The 22,500-nt window shown below is 35.2% G+C and overlaps 1 protein-coding gene across 2 annotated transcripts; it reads left to right on the top strand.

The window, feature by feature from the left end:
• Positions 1-4,690: 4,690 nt before the first annotated feature.
• On the top strand, positions 4,691-9,027 carry LOC127128591 (cyclin-dependent kinase C-2 C). Of its 2 annotated transcripts, none has more exons than XM_051057950.1 (8): positions 4,691-5,487; positions 6,084-6,368; positions 6,475-7,023; positions 7,144-7,241; positions 7,638-7,749; positions 7,898-8,410; positions 8,492-8,624; positions 8,704-9,027. In XM_051057950.1, exons 1-8 carry the CDS (start codon positions 5,101-5,103, stop codon positions 8,709-8,711), a joined length of 2,085 nt encoding a protein of 694 aa, XP_050913907.1. In that variant the 5' UTR covers positions 4,691-5,100; the 3' UTR covers positions 8,712-9,027. The 2 variants fall into 2 exon arrangements, with proteins under 2 accessions (XP_050913907.1, XP_050913905.1); XM_051057948.1 differs by having other exon boundaries at positions 7,889-8,410.
• Positions 9,028-22,500: the final 13,473 nt, after the last annotated feature.

Raw genomic sequence — 22,500 nt, 5'->3', positions numbered from 1 at the left:
ACATTTGTACCAATGTACAGGGGCTAAAAAGGAGTAGAGATTTGGCAAAAGGTGAAGTTGACCTACGAGTTGGCAATGGAGCAAAGGTTGTTGCTTTATAACTCAAACTAACCACAAAAAATCCTTCCTTAAGCATCACTGAAACTTTTCCAAGCATTAACTCATCTTCCCAACACCTCACATGAGTTGCACCAAACTCATCGAAGTTCATATCTGAAATCGATTCTGATCAGGTAGCTACACGCACACCTTTCACTCAAATAAGTTACCAATCAAATTGAAATCATCCACTGATCATTAACCCTTTGGTTTGAGTGTCGATTATCCAATATTCTTCATTTAACTTTTATTTTAGGTTAACTTGTTCTTCTGATTTATGACAAAATACTCCACACTCAGAGCCAATCAATGGCTCATGAGTGTGGAGGTTAGTTTATTATTGAGCATATGTGATGTTTCCAGGTTCAAATCCAATGAAAAACACGTGTTTGGAGGTTTTGATTATGAGGTCTCAAGGTTGAAGATGATACCTTTGTACGCTTTTTGAATTTGAAAACTATCCGTTGGCTCATTCTGATTGGATAGCTTACTCGCGCATCCCATTTCATTATTTGTTTTATTATTTTATTATATTGATGCGTTTTTTATTCACCAAAGAACGCTTGGTCCAGTGGATGAGGGGGTTGACCCCCAATGACCCCAAGGTCAGGGGTTCAACCCCCAACGTGCACCTTTGTCCACTTTTTTATTTCCGTTTTATTTTATTTTATTTATTTTCCACTTATATTTATCCTATTTCACTTGTTTTTTTTAACATTTATTTTTACTCTATTGAAAATATTCACAACACAAACTCATGTTATTTTTGTCTCTTCTATTTTATTATGCTTTATTTCATTTCATTTGAGCATTTTTTGATGGACTTATGAAGCCTTGAATATTAATAGCTAATGAAGTCTAGTAGGTTATGATTATGGTTTGATTAGCGATGTTTTGAACCTTCTATACTTAAAATCTATCAATGAATGATCAATGGATCATTCATGATACTTTGAGGCATTGATAGGTTGCCTCTATATCAACCAAACTTGGATCATTTGACATATAGATGAAGATTTACTTGTATACATACTAACTTGTGGTTTCATTTAATTATTTATCTTTCTATTGTTATACTAACCCTCTAACTATTATACTAACTTGTTTATATTAACCTTTGAGTTGGCATAGCCTTCCTTTTGTCAAGCTATTGATAGATGGAATTGGGGTTTGCATAACTTTCATTGTTACGAATATATTGTAAGTTGATCATTGATCATCTTCAATACTTTGAATCAGTGATAAGTTATCCCCTGATGCGCCATGTTTTGAATGTTTTAACCTAAGGATAGATAATCCTCAAGTGTTTGACTTATACATACTACTAACCATACTTAACTTTACTAACTTTGATTACCACTAACCATTGTTATTATCATTGTTACTTTGTTATTTACTTTTATGTTGTTATATTTCCATTTACATTCAAATACTTATCATCATCATATTCATTGTATAAACTCTTGATGCATGTTTATTATTTTCCTTTATCTTTATTGTCATCATACATTAAAAACAACAAAAACATGATAAAATGCTAAGACAAAAAAAAAGATTCATCCCAGTTGTAATCAACTTGGACTTAGAGGATCTTATCTTAGAACCTTTCCTTGGAGAACCTTTCCTTATTATGTGATATTTGGTTTCAACTTTGGATTTCATCGATAACTTGCATACTAGTTGTAAGAATGCATCATGATACTACCCTAGGGAGACATGTTTGTAAGACCATTATCCTTTGTTAGCTCAGGTCACTTTTGCACATACAAGGCTTTCTCTTGGACTACCTTACAATGAGACCATTTACTTTCTTGTTTGGTTACTTTTTAGATCCATTATATTACCCAATTTCATAATCAAATAAACAAACTCTTGATTCAACGTCAAGTGACATTTTCATAATCAAATTCAAAATACAATAGAACTACGATTAGTATTGCGCGCCACGAGCCTTAAGTGATGAAGAATGAGTAAGAATGTGTAAGAATGAAGCTTTCCTACCCTTACTATGATTATTTTGGACACAAGACGCTTAACTTGTTTATCTAGAATTTTCACCCCCGCCCATAGACTTTAGTGAAATCTAATCACAAACACTTTTTTCATAAACCCTTATTTAAGGTAAAAATAACAACCCATCAAACCTCATTTTTGTGCCTTAGTACACCACTTTGAAAACCTTTTTCTCAAAGATAAAATCAACCAACACACAAATATTTTCTACTCCAAACTACGGAGCTCTGATTCTTCATCACCGATGAATGATACTTAGGCACAAGGACCACAATCCTTGGCAAGCACAAATATAAAAAAACCCAAAACCCTTTCTTTGACACTCTTTTGTAAATAAGAATAAAATAAAAATAAGAGAGATAAATACCCATGTGCGCGGACAACCTAAATGGTTCCCATGGAGTACCATGGACATGAGTGATGCTAATACCTTCCCCTTGCGTAATCGACTTCTGAATCCAAGTCTCGGTTGTGAGACCGATTCATTATCCGTAAATTCGCACTTCCCGTGTGCACCCCTTCTTTCCGAGGGTTTTATCGACTATTTTTCCTCTCCTTTCCCATAGAGGAAATCCAATAAAATTTGGTGGCGACTCTGTATCTTGCCTTTTCTCTGTAGGAGGCACCTCACTCGTTAGTCTGTCCGGTTTCGTTATCGTGATGTCCCAGTAGCGACACATCTTCTTTAGAGGAAACGATGTTGACCCCTGCCATTCCTATAATGTTTTCAAGAAAGCCGTGGGACATGACGTTCTCCATGAACACCTGCTTCACATATCTTCGTTGAGCGACCCTAAAGAGGCCCCTCCTAGAAATACCTCCCGCAATGGTGTTGGCTACGTGGTGCAGAATCATGTTAGTCATATCCAGGAAGAGGGGGGATGCTAGGATAGGAGTGAAAGACGTGGCCCATGTTAGTTTTACCGGGCCACACGGTGGTCACTACTATATTAGTCAAAAAATGCAAGGTGTATGTGTTCCCTCTTTAAGAGCAAGGGGACTTAGAGGCTGTTGTAGGTGTATTACAATTTTAGGCAGTGGGCGCTTGCTCACGGTGGCGAGAAATCCCGTATGGTGGTTTTAAAGGTTGTTTAAGGGATCAAATCACGTGAGGTGAGAAGCCATGTTGGCGCCCGATGTTGTTGGGTTGCAGGCGGGTGACTAGGTTGATGGCGTTTTAAGGATACTAGGAGTGTGATGCTCTCTAAGTAATAGTAAATGTGTATGACTTGATAGTCTCCATATGCCATTGAGAGAAAAGTCTACTTATAGAGTCTTTATAACCTAGGATTACCTCAAAAAAGGCCACTGCCTACTCAGTCGAATGTTGGACAATTGAATCCCTATCTCTGAGGGTGATGAGGGTCAGCAACGACTCTGACATTGTCTTTATCCAAGACACGTATTATCCCACATTTATTTCCCTTTAGGAGAGAGAAAAACTTAAGAGCGAGACTATACCTCCCACTGGGAAACCTCATGACGTCACCTTCTCCTAGGACGGTCTCAGGGTATCGCCCTAGGCAAAAGTTTTTGCAAATATGACACTAGATAATAGTCACATAAAACATACTCAATAAAACAATTAAATTAAATAATCATACTTTAGATCATAAGCCAAACAACCTTAGAAGCATGCATGCATAAGAACCTTAAGATCTACCACATGTTAATATATCAAATACTATAGGAGTAATTAGATTAAAATCATTCATTGGCTTGTGGTTCTTTTTCAAATATGACTCCTTATTCCTTAGACACTCTTTAGATGGAAAAAAATAATCTACAACTTGTCTAGTATATTAAGACCTTAACCTACATGTAATGTGATGACCTATTAGGATTTCCATTATTACTTATTGATTCATTTTGACATCCATTCATATTGAGTTTGGACGAGTGATTATTTCATTAGATTTATAAAAGAATGATACTTTACAAAAAAAGCCCAAACTAAATACGAAATTGTTAGATGAGTGCTTGAAGCAGGGTTGGATGTCCGAGACTCCCAAAATAGGGTTGGTTGCCCGAAGCGCTTAGAGTAAAGTTAGTCAACGGGAGCGCCCGATGCGCATTGCAGGTCACCCGATAGGGTTGGGCCTGAAATCCATGACCTGCCTCATTTGGCATACGTGACCTAAGGTGTCCAAAGAATAACAATATGAAAATATCAGTCAAAGAGAAAAACATCCCCTCCATGTTTTAAAGGAGAATCAATCTCCCTCTACATCACGTTGCTGATGAGAAAGGAGGAAATCGTTTTATCCTAAGATCAAACCCAGAGGTCCGCTATAAGTATCCCAACCTCATAATTAAAAAGAGGTCATTCATTATAATTAATCCACTTGTGAGCCGACTCTTTCCAACCTCAGTTCATATCAATTGATTAAATATATAATTAATCATCAAATTATAAATTTAATTATTCTTATTACTTCATTTATCATAATCAAAACTTTAATTGATAAATAATAAATACAATTAAATAAAAAAATATATAACAAACCAAAATCCAACCCATGTAGTATATATTTATAGTATTGGACAGAAGTAACCATCTCTTTATCGAACAACCCAATGAAAAAACAAAAACACAGCCTTCCCAACGGTTACATTACACCTTTCTCTTTTTCGCTCCTTTTCTTTCTCTTTCTCTTTCAACATCACCAAAAGACACAACTCAACAATGCATACATCACCATGTCCCACAATTTCCTCCCAACCATTCTCCCAAATCCTCCGTAGATCTCGCTCATCACTCTTTCCAGCTTCAACACACACAAAAAAGCGTTGGATTGTATTGTATACCATTCTAGAAGAGAGAGAGAAACCAAAACAAAAAGATACCATTTTTCTTTCCTTTCACCATGTTTCTGATTCTGGGTATTCTTCCTTTTCCTCTTTGATTATATCAATTTGTCTCGGAAGCGGTCTCACACCCCGCTTCCGAGCCGCCAAAATTCCGGGTCACCGGAATTATTATCTTAAATGGGTTGTGTGAACTCCAAGAAAGCTCTAACAGGAGGAACCAACACGGTTTCTCCTGTTGCACCTTATGTTTATGCAACGAGTTCGCGAAAAAGGAGCAATGGTTCTGGTAGAAGCATGGTGGTGGAGGCTTGTTCTTCTTCTAGAGGACATTCTGGTGTTCTTGTGACACAACAACAACAACAACAACAACAACAACAGGCTGACCTGAAAAAACCGGAAGAACGGAAAAAGGGAGATTTGAATGTGAAGATTGGTTTGTCACATAGGTTTGTTGAAGGTGAACAGGTTGCTGCTGGTTGGCCTTCTTGGCTTACTTCTTTTGCTGGTGAAGCCATTCATGGTTTGGTTCCTCTCAAAACTGATTCTTTTGAGAAACTAGATAAGGTAGTTTTCTTCTTTCAGACATAACATTGTAATGGTTGCATTTGCGTCGCGATCATTGATATTTGCAGAGAATCTCAACCATATGCGGCCTCAATCGGGTTGCATTTGCGTCATGATCATTGAAATTGCAGAGAATCGCAATCATATACAGCCTCAATCGGTTTGCATTAGGGTCTTGACTATTTAAAATGTTGTTATGTCGCAACAATAGCAGTTGCAGACATTTATTTAAACCCTAGATTCCTATATGGTTTGTAGCTCTTGAGTCCAAGGCAGAGAAAACCTCGATAATTGTCGAGAGTTGTGGTCAAATGTGGACGCGATGTAGTTTCGTAAACATATGAACTGTTATGCTACGTCTCAGATCGCAGTTTCAAACCTTTTAATAAGGCCCGGGATTCTTAAATTTTGTTATAAGAAATTTTTTTGGATGAGTGAGGAGGGGTTGCAAAATGCGAACAAATGCAGCCTTACCGTGGTTGCGAACCATAATTTAGAAATATGATTGTGCGCGTACCCGAGTTTATGATAGAGAAAACCTTTCGGTTCTAATACAATCCTTGAATATTTTTCAATGTTTATTTATGTTTCTGTAGGTTGGACAAGGTACATATAGCACTGTTTTCAAAGCTCGTGAAGTCGAGACAGGAAAGATGTTTGCGTTGAAGAAGGTACGACTTGACACACTTCAACCGGAGTGCATTAGGTTCATGGCGCGGGAGATCGTAATTCTCCGCACACTTGACCACCCTAACATCATGAAATTAGAGGGTATAGTCACTTCACAATTATCAAATAGTATATACCTTGTATTCGAATACATGGAGCATGATCTCGCTGGCCTAACATCTAACCCCGATATCAAGTTCACAGATTCACAGGTTCGCCAACATTTCCTTCGTGATAATTTCGTGGTTTTCATAGTTACGTTAACAATTCATAAAAAAATTCGTTACGTTAATTGTTGTTTCATATTTTCCTCAACAGATTAAGTGTTACATGAGACAGCTATTTAGTGGAATCGAGCACTGTCACCTACGAGGTATCATGCACCGAGACATTAAAGTATCGAACATATTAGTTAACAATGAAGGAATTCTAAAAATCGGAGACTTTGGATTAGCAAACACCATTAGCCAAAATAGCAAACATCCTTTAACAAGCCGTGTGGTGACTCTATGGTATCGTCCTCCTGAGCTTTTGATGGGATCAACAAACTATGGAGTTACAGTCGATCTCTGGAGCGTAGGGTGTGTGTTTGCCGAACTTTTTCTAGGGAAGCCCATCCTTAAGGGGAGAACTGAGGTGGAACAATTGCACAAAATATTTAAGCTTTGCGGGTCTCCGCCCGAAGAGTTTTGGAAAAAGAGTAAGCTTCCGCTTGCCACAATGTTTAAGCCTCAGACGAGTTACGAAAGCTCGCTTGCGGAGAGGTGTAAAGGTCATATTCCTCTATATGCTGTGAATCTACTTCAGACCTTACTCTCCATTGATCCATCCAAACGCGGTACGGCCTCTTCCGCGCTTATGTCAGAGGTAAATCCTATGTGCATTATAGTTTTCTCGTAATTTCAATACGATATTTAAATACCACTTTTCGTTGTGTCTGCACGAGTTAACTTTTTGTGCATTCTCTGCGCGGTGTTGCTTGTGTAGTATTTCAACACCGCACCGTATGCTTGTAATCCATCACTCCTGCCAAAATATCTACCAAGCAAAGAAATGGATGCCAAACTTAGGGATGACATGCAAAGGTAAATCATTAAGATCTTTTCCATTCATAGAAAATAGTAATTGGTATAGCTTTTCGTTTTACTCGAATTTTATCCGGCTTTGAACCTATGTTCATATCAAATGAAACTTGAGTTTGATGTTAAAAGTCCTACATCAGACATTATATGGCTACATCAGACATTATATGGCTTGAATATATGTTTATAAGCCGGTTTTCTAAGGTTGTGATTGGCCCAACCACAATTATTAAGATGGTACGAGCGCCTCGTTCAAGATTCGTTGAGCCACCTGCTATCAGGTCTCCGCTATCGGGTCACCCATCATTTATTACGCGCCAAGCCACGGTTTTCTAATGAAACTATGCACTTTTTTTTCTTCAAATTTTTGTGACGAAAGTCTTTATCTCTCACCCTCAGGAAAAAGAATGGAGGTAAAGTGCGAGAACGAGATGCGGTGACGTCTGGAAGGCAAAGACGGGCACATAAAGCTGTGCAGGATCCTCACAATGTCAGCAAACCAGCGAAAGAGGTATTCTTTACTTAGTGTTGTCAAATAACAGGGCTATCTATGCGTAGCAAAGTTTGAATAAATTTCGATTTAGTAAAAAGTGTTGTCGGACGTTATCGAATTGCAACTTTTTATTTACTTCTCTTTCTTATTTTCGAAGGGAATGCAGAATACTTCTCTAAACGCTGGTAAAGACGGTAAAGAGGGCGATGGTAAACCACATCATACAAAGGGAAAAGGAGGAGCTACGCACAAAGAGCAACAGAAACATTTGTATGATGCAAAATCAGACACTGCAGAAAAGATCAACGGTTACAACGGCTACAGCGCGTACACAGGACCGACACAAGTCTCAGGATCTAGTGGCTTTACGTGGGTGAAAAGACGAAAACCAGAAGCTTCATCAATATTATCAGACGGCTCAAGAAGCAAAATCAGCGCAATGGATCCAACCTTTGCGAAAGACACTTATGAATTAACGAAACACAGGATGGACGTTTCAGAAAGGAAACATAATAATCACAATGCAAGCCATCGCGACGAGACTTCCAAGTACGCACAACCAAAGTACCCGGGTCGTAATGTTCAATCCGGATCATTTGATGTAGCTGATATATACAGTTCCAATTATTACATGGATTTTGATCTCGCAGATAAACCGGATACTCATATAAACGCACAGGTAAGTTCGAAATCCTCAAGTAAATTTATATATACAAATGATATGATCAAGATTCATATTTCTTTGCTAATTTTTTTACAGGACCATACAAAATACGGTGAACCTGTGGAGCTATCAGTACCAACTATGACCGAAACAAATAAAAATGACGAGTTAAATTGGAACGAAAATACTAAGTGGCGACAATCTCTTCGTAAATCAAGGTTGGGAAGAGGTAAGGAAACTTCTCTTGTGTAAGAAGTTATGTTACATACAAGACTTCTGTGTAATGTTTAATTCAATGTGTTTGACAGACAAATGAATAGAGTTATAATCGCGTCGACAAAGGGTGCTTGACGTAAACATTGTCGCGAACGATGGACTCCATTTTCGACGATATTCAAACTGTATTAACTTCTGACTTCAGCTCTTTTTTTAAGCTTTGGCCCTATCCGTCCTTTTGTTCATAACAAAGTGTTCATACATAGGAGCAACAGTGAAATATATAGGATAATATACAGTAACAGTGCCAACATTGAAGATGATATGATTAAAGAAATGCTTTAATTTTTTTATGATAGATATTGTGATTAGTTTAGTACATAAAGTCTTTATTTTTATATATTTATTTTTCTTCATGTTCTTAGATCTTTGTTGTGTATATATATATATTAAAAAGCGTGAAGAATCTGAAAGTAGTATTATGGTATATTAAAATTTTATGATGAATCCAATGGATTACTCACAATGTTTCTTGCACACTCTTGAGAAATTTTCCTAACCCCCTCAATTACATAGCTAAATAGCATTCTTGAAATTCCTTCGCTTGAGTTCTAAATAACGCGGCAAAGAATTGTTGATTTCCTTTCAAATAATAATCGTTCCAAATAATGTAAACATAAAATTCAACAAGACTTTTTTTAGCATCCATGCACATTTAACAACAATGTCACCAAATTCCATGGACATGGTTCCATCATCAACATCAACTTTTGCTTTAACTGTTTTCATGAACGGTCTGCCCAAAATGATTGGTGATCTGCTTGAATTTGTTTCTCCATACAAGTCTAGAATATAAAAATCTGTAGGAAAAATCAAGTCATTAACTTGCACGAGGACACCTTCCACTACTCCGACGGGACGGGCATTGCTTCTGTTTGCCAATTGAATGATTAAACCTGTATGCTGCAAAGGACCAAGTATGGAATTTTCGAATTTACCATCCCCAATGGTACAAGGAATAGAAAAAATTCTTGAATCCTTGCACTTTTGTGGCATGGCCTGATTGAGGACTGAACCGGTAGGTGAAGGTTTAGGCTGAATAAGGGCCGAAATATTTTGTCCCAAATTCACTGTCTCGTTTTCGGTAAGCCTCCTCTCGTGTGTGCACAAATCTTTCAGAAATTTTGTGTATTTTGGGACCTTATTAATCACATAGAATAGTGGAATATTCAGTGCCACCTTTCTGAATATATTAAAAATCTCTCTCTCTTTGTCTTCCTCATCAATTTTCTTATTTTTCAGAACTCTTTGTGGGAAAGGGATTGGTGGTATATACTCTTTTTCAGCCTCAACAACAACAAATTCAAGTGCTATAGTAACAATTTTTTTGGGGGGTTGATTATGCTACTTTTTCGGATCTCAAGGAAATTGCGCTCACATTGGGACCTTTTGGATTCACTACTGTTTGGACAGGTAATTGGTTCGATCCTTGAGCTTGATGCATGACATTCATTGAAATGGCAAGTTGTCCAATTTGTGTTTACAAAGTCTGAATACTAGAATTTGTTCTTTGTTGAAATTGAAGATTATTCACAACCATTTGCTTGATAAGATCCTCAAGTGAAGGTCCGGAAGGTGCAAAGGTGGTTACTTGGGAAAGTTTTGTGGTGGTGGCAGGGGTAGTATCAACTGTTGTTGGATAAGTTGTGGATTCCCATACTGAAGGTTTGAATGGTTTCTCCAGTTGGGATGGTATTTGTTAGTGGACAGGTTAAGAGTGTTGTACATGTTCTGATTGTTATCTTGATTGTAAAGGTTTGTTGTATATGCTTGAGGCAACTGAATGATCGTATCATCTTGCAGAATATGACATGTTTCGGTTGGATGTTAAGTAGAAGTACAAATACCGCACAACTTAGTTATTTGGGCTTTACTCACTGCCAATTGTTTTACCAAAGAAGTAAGCTCGTCAATTCTGGTTTCTAGAGTTTTGTTGAAAGAAGAAATCTGAATCTCATTCACACCTTTTATTGGGACCATGGGATTATTTCTAGTTGTGAACTGCTGGGAGTTGAGTGACATGTTCTCAATCAATGCTTTGGCAATAACTAGAGTCTTATCAACAAGTGCTCCAACACTAGCAACATCTAAAACGTTTCTATCCATTGGTAGCAATCCCTCATAGAAATACTGGATAAGCAACTGTTCGATAATCTGGTGTTCTGGGCAACTGGACACTAACTGTTTGAATCTCTTCCAATACTCAGCCAATGCTTCATTGCTTTGTCTAATACCACATATTTCCTTTCTGATCGATGCAACTCTGGAGGCAAGAAAGTATCTCTCTAGGAAGACTTTTTTCAAATCATTCCAGATTGTGACAAAATTCGGCTCAAGATAGTATAATCAATCTTTGATAGCACCTTGTATTGAAAACGGGAAGGCTCTCAGCTTAATGTGATCTTCTATGATTCCTTCATACCTCAATGGTGTAGAACAAACAACCTGGAATTCCTTCAGATGCTTATGCGGATCCTCACCTGCAAGACCACTAAACCTTGACAACAAGTGTATTAAATCAAATTCCAATTCAAAAGGAATAACAACATCAACATATTCAATACATAAACCATTCTAATTAACATCAGGAGCATCAAGTTGCCTTAGTGTTCTTTGGTCAGCCATGTTATCAAAAGCAATTTCAGAATCAGAATCAAATAAGTTATGTAAATAGTCTGAATCAGAATTGTTAACGGGTGGTGAACTAGTACTAGCCTGATTTTCTCTACGGTGTGCATGCAAAGTTCTCTCTATCCCAGAATCAAAATAAAAAAGATCATAACAATCAGACCTAGTATCCAAAATTAATGCAACATTAAATGCGAAAATGTAAACAATATCCCTATTAGGCAGAAACAAAACGAAAGAAGAAATATGATTAAAATAAATTTAGAAAAATACAAAAGCACGAAATTTAATCTAATTAAGTGAAATAATAATTTTGAGATTTTTTTTATAATTTTCTGAAACTATGAAAATAGTAAAAAATTCATAAAAAATAGAAAAATGATGAATTTGAGATTTTGAGGGTGGTGTCCCATATTTGAAGGCTGATTTATTCTACTAAAATGGAATAGAAAAATATCAAGAAGAAAATAATTTTTCTGAAACCGGGTTTTCGGACCGGGTTGGACGGGTACGCGTGATTCAGGAAAAACAACAAGAACAGAGGGGCCAAAACGTAAGGCGAAACACCTAAGACTCTAATATTGGTTAAAAGCGAAAAGAGACCCTTGCAATGGTGCCAATTTGATCCGCTGTCGCACACCGGTCAAAAACGAGTTTAAGACAAAACGTAGTAAAAAGGGAAGCAACACTCAAATATCGTATCTCAAGGAATCTTGGATTATTATTAACCTACTGGAATCAATTGGGGGAGGGGGGGGGGGTATATTTGATTCAAAATAAGTGATTATAAAAAGTGATTATAAAAATAAGTTGATCTACTGATTCAGTTCCTACCTATCATCGATTATTATAACTTCACTTCCCTAAGTGGATTCTATCCATTTTTGATCACAATATCAATCAACAAGTGCGAATAAAATTATAAGAATTATGTTTCCTATTTGCCGGATTAAGCGATCAATGAAGAATAAAGAGAATTAACGGATTAAGCATACGGTAACACACAGTCAAAATTAGGGAACAATAAATCAATCGAACCATACAAAAGTACTCTGTGATAAATCAAATTAAGCAAACGATAAGCACATAGTCTAATTGAAAGGAATAAAAATTAAATTGCAAAGTTATATTAATCTCAACTATCAGAACCTGAATACAACAGATCAACAAAAATGATTAGTTCTTCATAGGTTTTCGTACAAAGCTTCATAAATATTTCGTGAACAGTGAATTATGAGAGTATGAACAGTAGCAAAGGAAATCCCTATAAAACAAAAGGGAAACTCGGGCCCTTATGAGATCCGACCCGAAAATTACAAAAATCTGCCCAAACTAACTATTTTAATTAAGTCTGGAATTTCAACGAATTATTGGCCCCTCCTTCGCTCTGAATCTGATTTTTACTTCAACATGAAACTTGTATCTCTTTTTCTTAGCTTTCCAACACATATTAGAACATGTCAATCTGATTCCCGTAGCTCAAGTTATAGTCTACACAGTGAACAATTATCAAATAATTGTTAATGCTGAAAATAAAATACGAAATTAAAATAAAGGCAAAAATAAACATAAATCTAAAAACAAAATAAAATAGTAAAAACAATAAAACAAACTATAGAAATTCCTAAGTACAATAATAGAAGAATTTTCGTCGAAATGCACTGATCATCTCTTCAAAGCCTAGCTGAAAGATCATATCTTGTCCATTTTGAGAAGTGCACAAGTTGTTTACCAATTGTTCCAATCAGTTCTCAAATATTTCCAAATCTTTTATCTAAAAGGGAAATCAAATATGCTTTTAAACGATTTTTATCATGTTCTGATTGCATCCCAAATATGGTTCTTTTGATTATTTTTCTGAAAAATATTTTTTATATGAAAATATTTTGCTTTAATATCTTTTCTATTTCCTTTTTTTTTGTTGATGATAAAATGGGGAGTAGATATAGAAGTAGTTAAGCATCTGAAATCTAAAAGTTATTATCTTGCTTAAATTCTAAAGAATTATATATGTGCTTTAAATGTTAAATTTAATTAACATGGATAGAACATAAGGGGAGCTTAAAAACCTAACCCTATGGACTATTAGACTCAGGGGGAGGTTACAAACCCCAAATCCTACAGTTTAATAGTTAATTAAATTATCAACCATTATTCTCAAATACTTATGTTTGTCATCATCAAAAAGGGGGAGATTGTTGGAACAAAATTGGATTGTTCCATATCCTTGAGTTTTGATGATAAATAATGATTGACAACTAAAGAGAAGCTACTCTGTCAAAGTTTTAACACAACTTGAACTTAGGATTTCTTATCCATGTATATCTTAGAAATTTATAAGTCTTAAAATAGTCCTATTGTGTTGTATTATTTATACACCTATGATTGTATATCAAGTGTATTCATCCAACAACCATTTATCTGCTAGGTTGATTGTTAGAAGTCTCTTACTAAGTTTTTGAGCAAGGAAGTCTTGAGCTTGTGTGATTGAGCAAGGAAGTATCATACTTGTGTGTGTGAGTAAAGAAGTCTTGAGCTTGTCTTATTGAGCAAGGAAGTCTTATACTTGTGTGTTTGAGCAAGAAAGTCTTGAGCTTATGTGCTTGAGCAATGAAGTCTTGAGCTTGTGTGCTTGAGCAATGAAGTCTCATACTTGTGTTAATGAGCGAGGAAGTCTCAGATTATGTGTTTGAGCAACGAAGTCTTATACTCGTGTGTGTAAGAAAAGAAGTATCTTGCTTGTATGTGTGAGAGGAAGTCTTATACTTGTGTGATTATAGTCAAAATCTCTTGTAAGTACAAGGGGACTGGACTACTCTCGATTTGTGAGAGGAACCATGATACCTATGTGTATTATTCTACTGTCTTGCATTTTATATCTGCTTCCTATCTATAACTAACTCAGATTTTATAACATTGTGTTTAGAATCTGACTTAAGAGTTTTAAGAAAAAGAAAAGGCCAACACAATTCAACCCCCTTCTTGTGTTTTTCCCACCTTCACCTTGACCCTTTTATAAACAATCCTTGATCTTGGCTGGAAACGAACATCATGACTTGTTGAAGTTAACCTTGAGGCCTTGATCAAATAGTTGACTTATACAAATCAAGTTAACAATCAGACCTTCCACCATCAACTTATTATCAAGGCTAGGTAGAGCAGAATACACTAGTTTACCTATTCCCTTGACTATGCCTTTTGCACCATGACTAAAGGTGACATAGTTATTAGAGTAAGGTTTTAGCTCTTCAAGATATGACATTTCCCATGTCATGTGTTTGGAATATCCACTATCAAAATACCAATCCTCTATAGAGGATACTCTAAAAGAAGTATGAGTTATAAGACTTGTGACTTCCACTTTGGTTTTTCACATCTTCTTCACTTGAACCTTCTCTTCTTTCCTTTTGAACCTTGTCTACCTATTGTGTTGTGGAAAACCATATAGTCTGTAACAATTTCGCCTTATGTTCCCATATTTTCCACAATGGTGACATCCTCTCTCATACTTTTTGTGGTCGAGCTCTATGCCAGAGCAGTTCTTGACTTCTCATCATCTTCCATAACACTAGCTGACATGTCTTGAGCTCTATTCAATATCCTTACAAACTTTGCTAACTCCTCCAACTTGGATGTTAGAACATAAATATCTTCACTTTGACTAGTGACTGTAGTAGAAATATTTTCATTTTCTAGATGAAGCTCCCTTACAATTTTCTTTAGGTTCTCGATCTTTCTACGAGCTTCTTCCCATTTGATGATCACGGGTCAATCAGACACAACTATCTCTTCCTTAGTTAAGCCTTCATCGTCAGACTCACTTTCACAAATATACTTACCAGAGTAAGCCTTGGAGATGCTAGAGGTTTCTTCCTTCATTCTCATATTTCCAGTCCTTGTTGCTAAGAGCTTTGGCATATGAGTTTCTGATGAGCCTTCATGACCAGACTTGAGAGTCTCTCATGCTTATTTAGCTTATGAACATGTATTGATTAACCTTAACATGTTTTTGTCAACCCCTTTGAGAATAACATTCAGAGCCTTGGAATTTTCAAGGGCTTCATCATCTTCAACTTTGGCCCAATCAACCAATGGTTTTACGCTAGTTGTGTCGTCTTCAGAAGTAACAACAGGATGTTTCCGTCCTTTTATCACAACTTTCCAAGTTTTATTTCCCAAGGGTTTAAGAAAATCTACCATCATAACCTTCCAATAATCATGTTGACTGATCGTCCATCTTTAATTGTCTCAATTTGAGAAAATTTTATCTTCCCTGGAGCTCGTCCAACAGGCTAGGGTGCCTGCTCTGATGCCTGTTGAAATTTTGTTCCTCTGGGGGAAGATGTCGAACTCGATGCTTCGACAATAGGTTCGACAAGTTACACTAGAACCACTATGCTAATAAGTAATAGATGATGGATTAGAAAAGTGATAAATAACACAATTAATTGTTTCTCCAATTCAGTGAAACTAAATCTACGTCTGGGGGCCGAGACTACATTCCAAGAAAGGAAATTCACTATTAGTAATTTTGCACAATTAGACTTACATGTAACAACAAACCCTATGTTGTACAATGACTCATCCTAACACTATCCAATGGCTTTCTATTTAGAGCCTCCCCATAAATATGAGAACTTACTCACTTTCTTCTCTGACACAATCCTAGTGACATGGGAAAACAACCACTAAACTTTAGTGATAAACTTCAATCTTCACATGATGAGAGAATGTTAAATATTACAGCTTAACTAGATAAACCTTATATGTCAAGTTACTGAGACATAGAGGATTACATAAACAATGTTGATTACAACTCAACTATACAAACCTTCAATGCCAAGTTACTGAAACATATAGGTGTACATAAAGATCCTACATTAATTCTATTAGGGAATTAACGTGGATACACGACACAAAACCCAAAACTCTAAGACATTCAATGGGATTTCTTGCTTTCTAATGTAGGTTTAAGCTCTTTATATAACAATGTAACTCTGGACTTTTCTCCTTGGATAATATTTTTGAATTCGTCCAGAATTAATGCAGAACTGTTGGATATTTGATTTTCTCCTTGAAAATATCCAACAAGATATGATTAGTTTTAATTCAAACTCAAATTTAAATCTTCATTTAAATCTGAATTAAACTCCATCCAACTATCAAGTAAATCACCTAAACATATTGCTAAATCAATAACAATAAAATCTATAACAAATTTTCTGCATAACACACTCCAAAATGCGTCATTTTGGATCCTGTTACACAAGGCCCATATGTTGTACCAACATGCTAGAGCATGACACCAAACATGTGTCCTTTCTGCAACTTTAGCAAGATAGACCAATCTTGAACACTTGGACTTTTCTCGAAGTTGTTGTTTTGCTAAAATGCAGCCAATTCAAAGGGTCAATCTAAAAGGAGCGACATGATGTTTCTTGTTTATTCTAATAATCCTTTTCTATTTCTTCCAGGTTAAACATAGATTCTCCAAGATATGATAAGCTATCTTTACAAATACTCATCAAATGAAAAAAGCCTTCAAGCTATACAACTAGATTCCCAATCACCTACACATATAACTCAATACTTTATCAGCACAATCATGGTTAGACAAAGTCACATTGAATTTCTAACTGATTATTATATAATTGTTAACATAATAAAATTAGTTTGGTTCAAATAATTCTAGGTCATTTAGTTAATGATATCAAAAAATTAACATGATAACTTTTCAAATGTATTGATTTCATTTATAATATGAGAGTTCTATTGTACACACCCTTAGGATCGTTCTATCCATATCCTCAACTTTTAAAGTCACAAAGCATGATCAAAAGACTAGCTCAGAAGTTAATTGTTGGTGGAGAATGTATGGATTGAATGGGATAGAAAGGGGTTTGAATAGATTGTTCCTCTAAAACTATTTTCAAAAAACATTTTCTTTTACCAAATCAGGGTTTTACAAAATGATGCACAAATAACAAATGTAAACAAAATATAACATATGTTTTGAAAAGATACATTTAAATGTTTATCACAGTTATAGGAGATAATAAAAAATAACCACAAGCAAGATAGATGAAGTTGCTTAGACAAGTGTACTTGCTAAAAAAGGTACAAATGCGTAGAACCCATGAGTGATGAGGATTGCCAAAGGCTTTAGTATTTCTATGGGGTTAGAGCAAGTTCACTAGGGTGAGAAGCTCTGTTTCAAGGGTGTTCTTCTGTGAATCTGAGATTGATTCCCTTAACCCTAAGATTGAGGTATTTATATAGGCTTATGTGCTTGGATTTATGGGCTCCTAAGAAGTAGAAATTGTCCCACCTTGACCATGAAACTCATTAACTGCCTACTTTTCAGGGAATCATGGTCATAAATACTTTCATACATGTTTATGGAGTGCATACACGACACCATACACACTTTCTCATCATGGAGAGCCATTTGTGAGTGAGAATCCTGTCTAGGAGACATACCCTTTGGCAGATGCCTAATAAGAGTTGGACCTCGTTGCGCCACATGTGTGTCTTTTACAAATATATAACTACAGAGTCCCTCAAGGTAGTAAAATATGGAATTTGCCATTTTGATTTGAGTCATGATTTGCACTCGTGATTCGAGTCAAATAAAAGTGTGTTTCGAATCATGATTTTTTTATAAAAAAATGAATAGTCATGATTTGAGTCAAAAGGAATTGTGATTCGACTCAAGGAGTGATCTTGATTTGAATCAACTTGACATACGCAACATTTAAATTTCAAATTGATGTTTGATTCGAATCAAGCTTAAAAAAACTTGTTTTAAATTTTCTAACTTGTGATTTAAGACACACACAAGATGTTGACTTTGACCAACTTACTCAAACTTAAAAAACACTATCATTGATTAAAATCTTATTGGTTCAATGAGAGGGTGTATCAAGATACAATTCTAATCAAACAAACAAATTACACACAAACTAAAATAATAACATATCAAATTTTAATTATAAAAAAAATGAACAGATAATCAAAATAAAGATGATATCAACTGAGAAATTTCATAATTGATGAGTCATAAATGTTTATGTCTCCCTTCCTTTCCGATGTCATTCAATATTAATTCATCATATTGTCTTCTTGTCTGGGACCGGTCATTAATGAGTGATAATAAGTCTTTTAAGTATTTGTTTATGTGTTAAGGACTACTTTCCCTCAATAAAATGAGCTTTTAACTTGCCACCTCCCAATTAAACCTGACACCCCCTATTGCGTATGAAAAGACAACATTGCCATTGCAAAATCACTTCACTCATTTCCCAAATTTACAAGATTCAAGTGCATTTTTGAAAATTCTAGGGCGATATCTGAAATTTTGAAACAACTACCGGAAATTTCAAAAATAATATATTTTATACCGTAAATGTCAAAATTTATGGGATTTTGTATCGGAAATTCCAAAATTTCCGATATTAATTCTAACAATTTAACTGGAAATTTCAAATTTTATGGCACAGAATTCCATTTGGTTTTTGTAGCGGTAAATTCATAACCATTAAGCTATGGATAAACTTAACATCAATAAAACCAGAGTCGCTACCGCGCTTTTATTTTTTCCAAAGGAAAAGGGAAAATTACGAACAAAACCCAAAGATAAGAAGTTTTCAAATCAAAACTAATAAAATGCCAGAGATTACAGATAAGGGGGTTGGTTACACAGAGGGAAGGTGTTAGCACCCAAAGTATCCTAGGCACTCCTAGGGAGCCCTTTTTTATGTGTGTATGTGTTTTTGGTATAAAAGATATTTGCAACAAATAGAGTGTGGGGATGAGAAAAGAATTCATTGATTATAATTTTGTGTTTGACAAGACCTCCAGACTTGTGCCTACGTACTAACATAAAAATGAGGGATCAAAACCTCGTAGTTCGTGGTATCAATTTCAAAATGAGTGGATTATTTTTAATCAAAAGTTAAGTTTAAAAGAGGGACAAAGGGCCCAAAGGTTTGAATGAGTGTTATTTCTTTTTGTCTTTTGAAATTTTAAGTCAATATGGTTAGATTCATTTACAAGTTTGATTTAAGAAAAAGGTTTTAAAATGCAATGGCATAAGGCCAAAGTTTCTAATTTGCAATAAAGTCTAAGTTTTGAAATCACAAGTAAAGAAAGTTTTAAAAAGGGGGAGAGATTTTGAAATTTAAGAAGTGGGAGGAGTTGAAAGACTAATCCTAAGCATACAATTAAAAGTTAAGAGTTGAAAAGATCTGACCAATGGGATGCAATCTAACAGACAAGAATGTCATATAGAAAACCTACTTTCCCTTTGGACTCATAATAAACAAGTTAGAAATATGAAGAGCAAGACATCAAATAAAGATGGCCACATCCAAGCACACAAATCCATAACTAACAGTCTTCTTTGTCTTCTCATGTATCAGATAAAATACTTCTTGATTTTTGCTCAGAATAAGACATTAGGCATGAGATCCAAGTAACAGTTGCATCAAAACCATGTAACAGATGAATTCATGTGGATCCCAATACTTGCATCAGATGAAAGCTCAAATCATAATAACTTGTTCTCAAAAATATTGGCATTGGCCAAGTCCTTTTTGCATATGGAATGTTGCTTAATTCTAAGTCCAAAAGCTCATATCAAACCCAACAGTCCACACAATTTTTTTTAGGGTTTTTGTTGTTTATTAAGTATTTTAAGGTTCTAAGACCACAAGCACAAACAAGATACACAAACACATATATACAATCACAATATATGGCTCAAATGAGCATAGTGAAAATGACATAAACATAAACAAATTAAATGCTATGTAAATGACAGATGAATGGTAAATGACTTGAATTTAAATTGCATAAAGTAAATGACTTGAAACTAAAATCAATATTAATACAAATTAGTCAAACGTTAGTTGATTAGATGTTAGTGATGTTTTGCTTTTCAATTGATTAAGTCATTATTTGGAGAACACTCAACCATCTATTCACAAGCATGGATCCTTGAACCAAGATATCTTCCAAAGGAAGGAAAAAAGGCTAAGTTTCCATACAATACCATGAAAGATGAGAGACTTACAATCTCACTTACTAGAATGCTATGCCTTTAGGGTCAAATTTAGCTCTATGTTAAGCAATCGTAATTGGACTTATGTAGAAGTCACAACTATCTGAGGTTGGGCAATAAAATTTAGGTGTTAATACATGTTAGAAATTTGGTATAATGGATCAAACTCCTAAAGCATACCACACTCTAAAAGAAAAGATCAAAAGGATGGACCTATCTCATCCATACTTGTATTGGTTCATCTAACACAATGTTATTGATGAACCAATTAGCCTTAAGATGTTGAGATTTCATTGATCAATGAAAGAGATGGGAAAGAATGGGATTGAATATGAAGAGGTAAGGGGATGAGAGAAACACAAATTGATTATGGGAGGAATTTTATCAAATTAAAATCATTCATTCATTTTGGGAGATGAAATGTACATTTCATCAATCCCCTAAATCCAATGATTTTAACTTAACAAAAGTCAAATCAACTTTGACCAAGACCCAAACACATAGTAAAACATCACAAGTCAATAAAAATGTCTCAACATAATTTTTACACAATTAATCAATTAAAGATCAAATTAAAATGCATTTAAATTCAATTTAATTTGGTCAAAACCTAAAATCTCTTTAAAACACCAAATAAATGGCCAAGAGATTTATCCTAGGTCAAATAAGGTCAAAGGACCTTAGACAAAAAATTTCATGATTTTTAAAAAGTTAGAAGTATTTTTAAACAATTAAAAATATGTACAAAAATAATTAATTCATGAAAAATATCAAAATTAATCCAAAAAATAATTTTAATTCAGAAAATGAAAGAGGAAAATATTTAGAGATTTTTGGTGAAAGTCCAGTGTTTTTTGGATTAAAAATGAAATTAATATGAATTAATCAAAATAAGTGGATTAAATAAAAAATCAGAAAATACAAAAAAACAAGGGTCATCAGATCTTCCTCATTAATTGAGGTGGTAGATCTGATGGCCACACACGCGCGTCCCCCCATGCTCCTTGGTTAATGAGTTGTACGCGTGGTAATCACAATGAACGCTTGAGATTAAAACATTTGAATCAGATCAGATGACTTGGACTTTGCTGATGCACCACCGGAGCCCTAGCTCCGGTCATCACCACCGGTCTGGTTCAAGCTCAACTTCATGAAAAATGAAAAATGAATACACTAATTTGAAGGAAAAATTCTCAGGAGCACGAATCTAACCTCAATTTTCTCCAATTCCAAGTATATAAAAAGATACAAGGATTTGAATTTTGAGGATCATGAACTGAGTTGCTTCGATTTGAGCTCAAAGCAACTCAATCTTCTTGCCTACATTGGTAGGACTTCAGCCAACCAAAAATAACAAATAATAGTGAAGAATTGAGAGAGAATCGAAGAGATGAAGTTTCTAAAAAATCACCTTCGAGTTGATTCAAATTCACTTGATCTTAATCTGGATTTGCTTACTTTCTCCACCAATTGAGATGAAAATGGAAGTGAATTTCTGGAGTTTGAACTTCCAAACAGAAGATGAAGTTCAAGCTCGATTTCAAAAGAAATCCTCAGAAATTCTATACAATGGAGGGTATGGATTGGTCTTGAAAAGTTTGGGCAAGGTGTTCATGAAGTTCTAATCACATTGCTTCTCTATTTAAAGGCAATGCATGTGCTGTTTACACACTTCCATTCCAAAGTTCAAAAATAGCAAGTTTCTTCATGAGCTAGCATAGGCGTGCACAAATCCCAAACAATCATTTGCAAAGGTACAAAGTCATGCATAGGTCATGCTGAAAGTGTTGCATTAAGCCATGCATTGGTGAATTGAATTGGATCATGAAATTCTTCCAAATGGTACCTCAAATTGCACCAATACGCAAGTCCTTCAATTTTGATCCAAATGGGATAATTTTGGACGTTTTGGAAAGGTGAGATCAAGGGGAACAACTTTCATGTTGAACACTTTTTCATTTGAACCTTGTATCATGATGAATTTTGAGGTGGAAGTTTGGGAAATCAAACATATTTGAAAATTTTCTAAGTCCCAAGTCAAATGTTCACTTCTTCCACCTTGAATAACTTTTTCTATGAACTTCAAATGAAAAAAGTTCCTTCATAAAAGTTTTATCTCTTTCAAGTATATTCAATTTTG

Source organism: Lathyrus oleraceus, chromosome 3 (assembly GCF_024323335.1).
Source record: "Lathyrus oleraceus cultivar Zhongwan6 chromosome 3, CAAS_Psat_ZW6_1.0, whole genome shotgun sequence".
NCBI classification, from domain to species: domain Eukaryota; kingdom Viridiplantae; phylum Streptophyta; class Magnoliopsida; order Fabales; family Fabaceae; genus Lathyrus; species Lathyrus oleraceus.
The sequence above is the reverse complement of the archived record's forward strand: the minus strand, read 5'-3'. Positions and strand labels throughout refer to the sequence as shown.

Bases quoted from the DNA above. Each gene is read 5' to 3' on its own strand.
- LOC127128591 (XM_051057948.1), top strand. From the start codon at position 5,101: ATGGGTTGTGTGAACTCCAAGAAAGCTCTAACAGGAGGAACCAACACG. The intron at 5,488-6,083 runs GTAGTTTTCTTC...ATGTTTCTGTAG, and splicing joins CTTTTGAGAAACTAGATAAG to GTTGGACAAGGTACATATAG. The intron at 7,750-7,888 runs GTATTCTTTACT...TTATTTTCGAAG, and splicing joins TCAGCAAACCAGCGAAAGAG to GGAATGCAGAATACTTCTCT.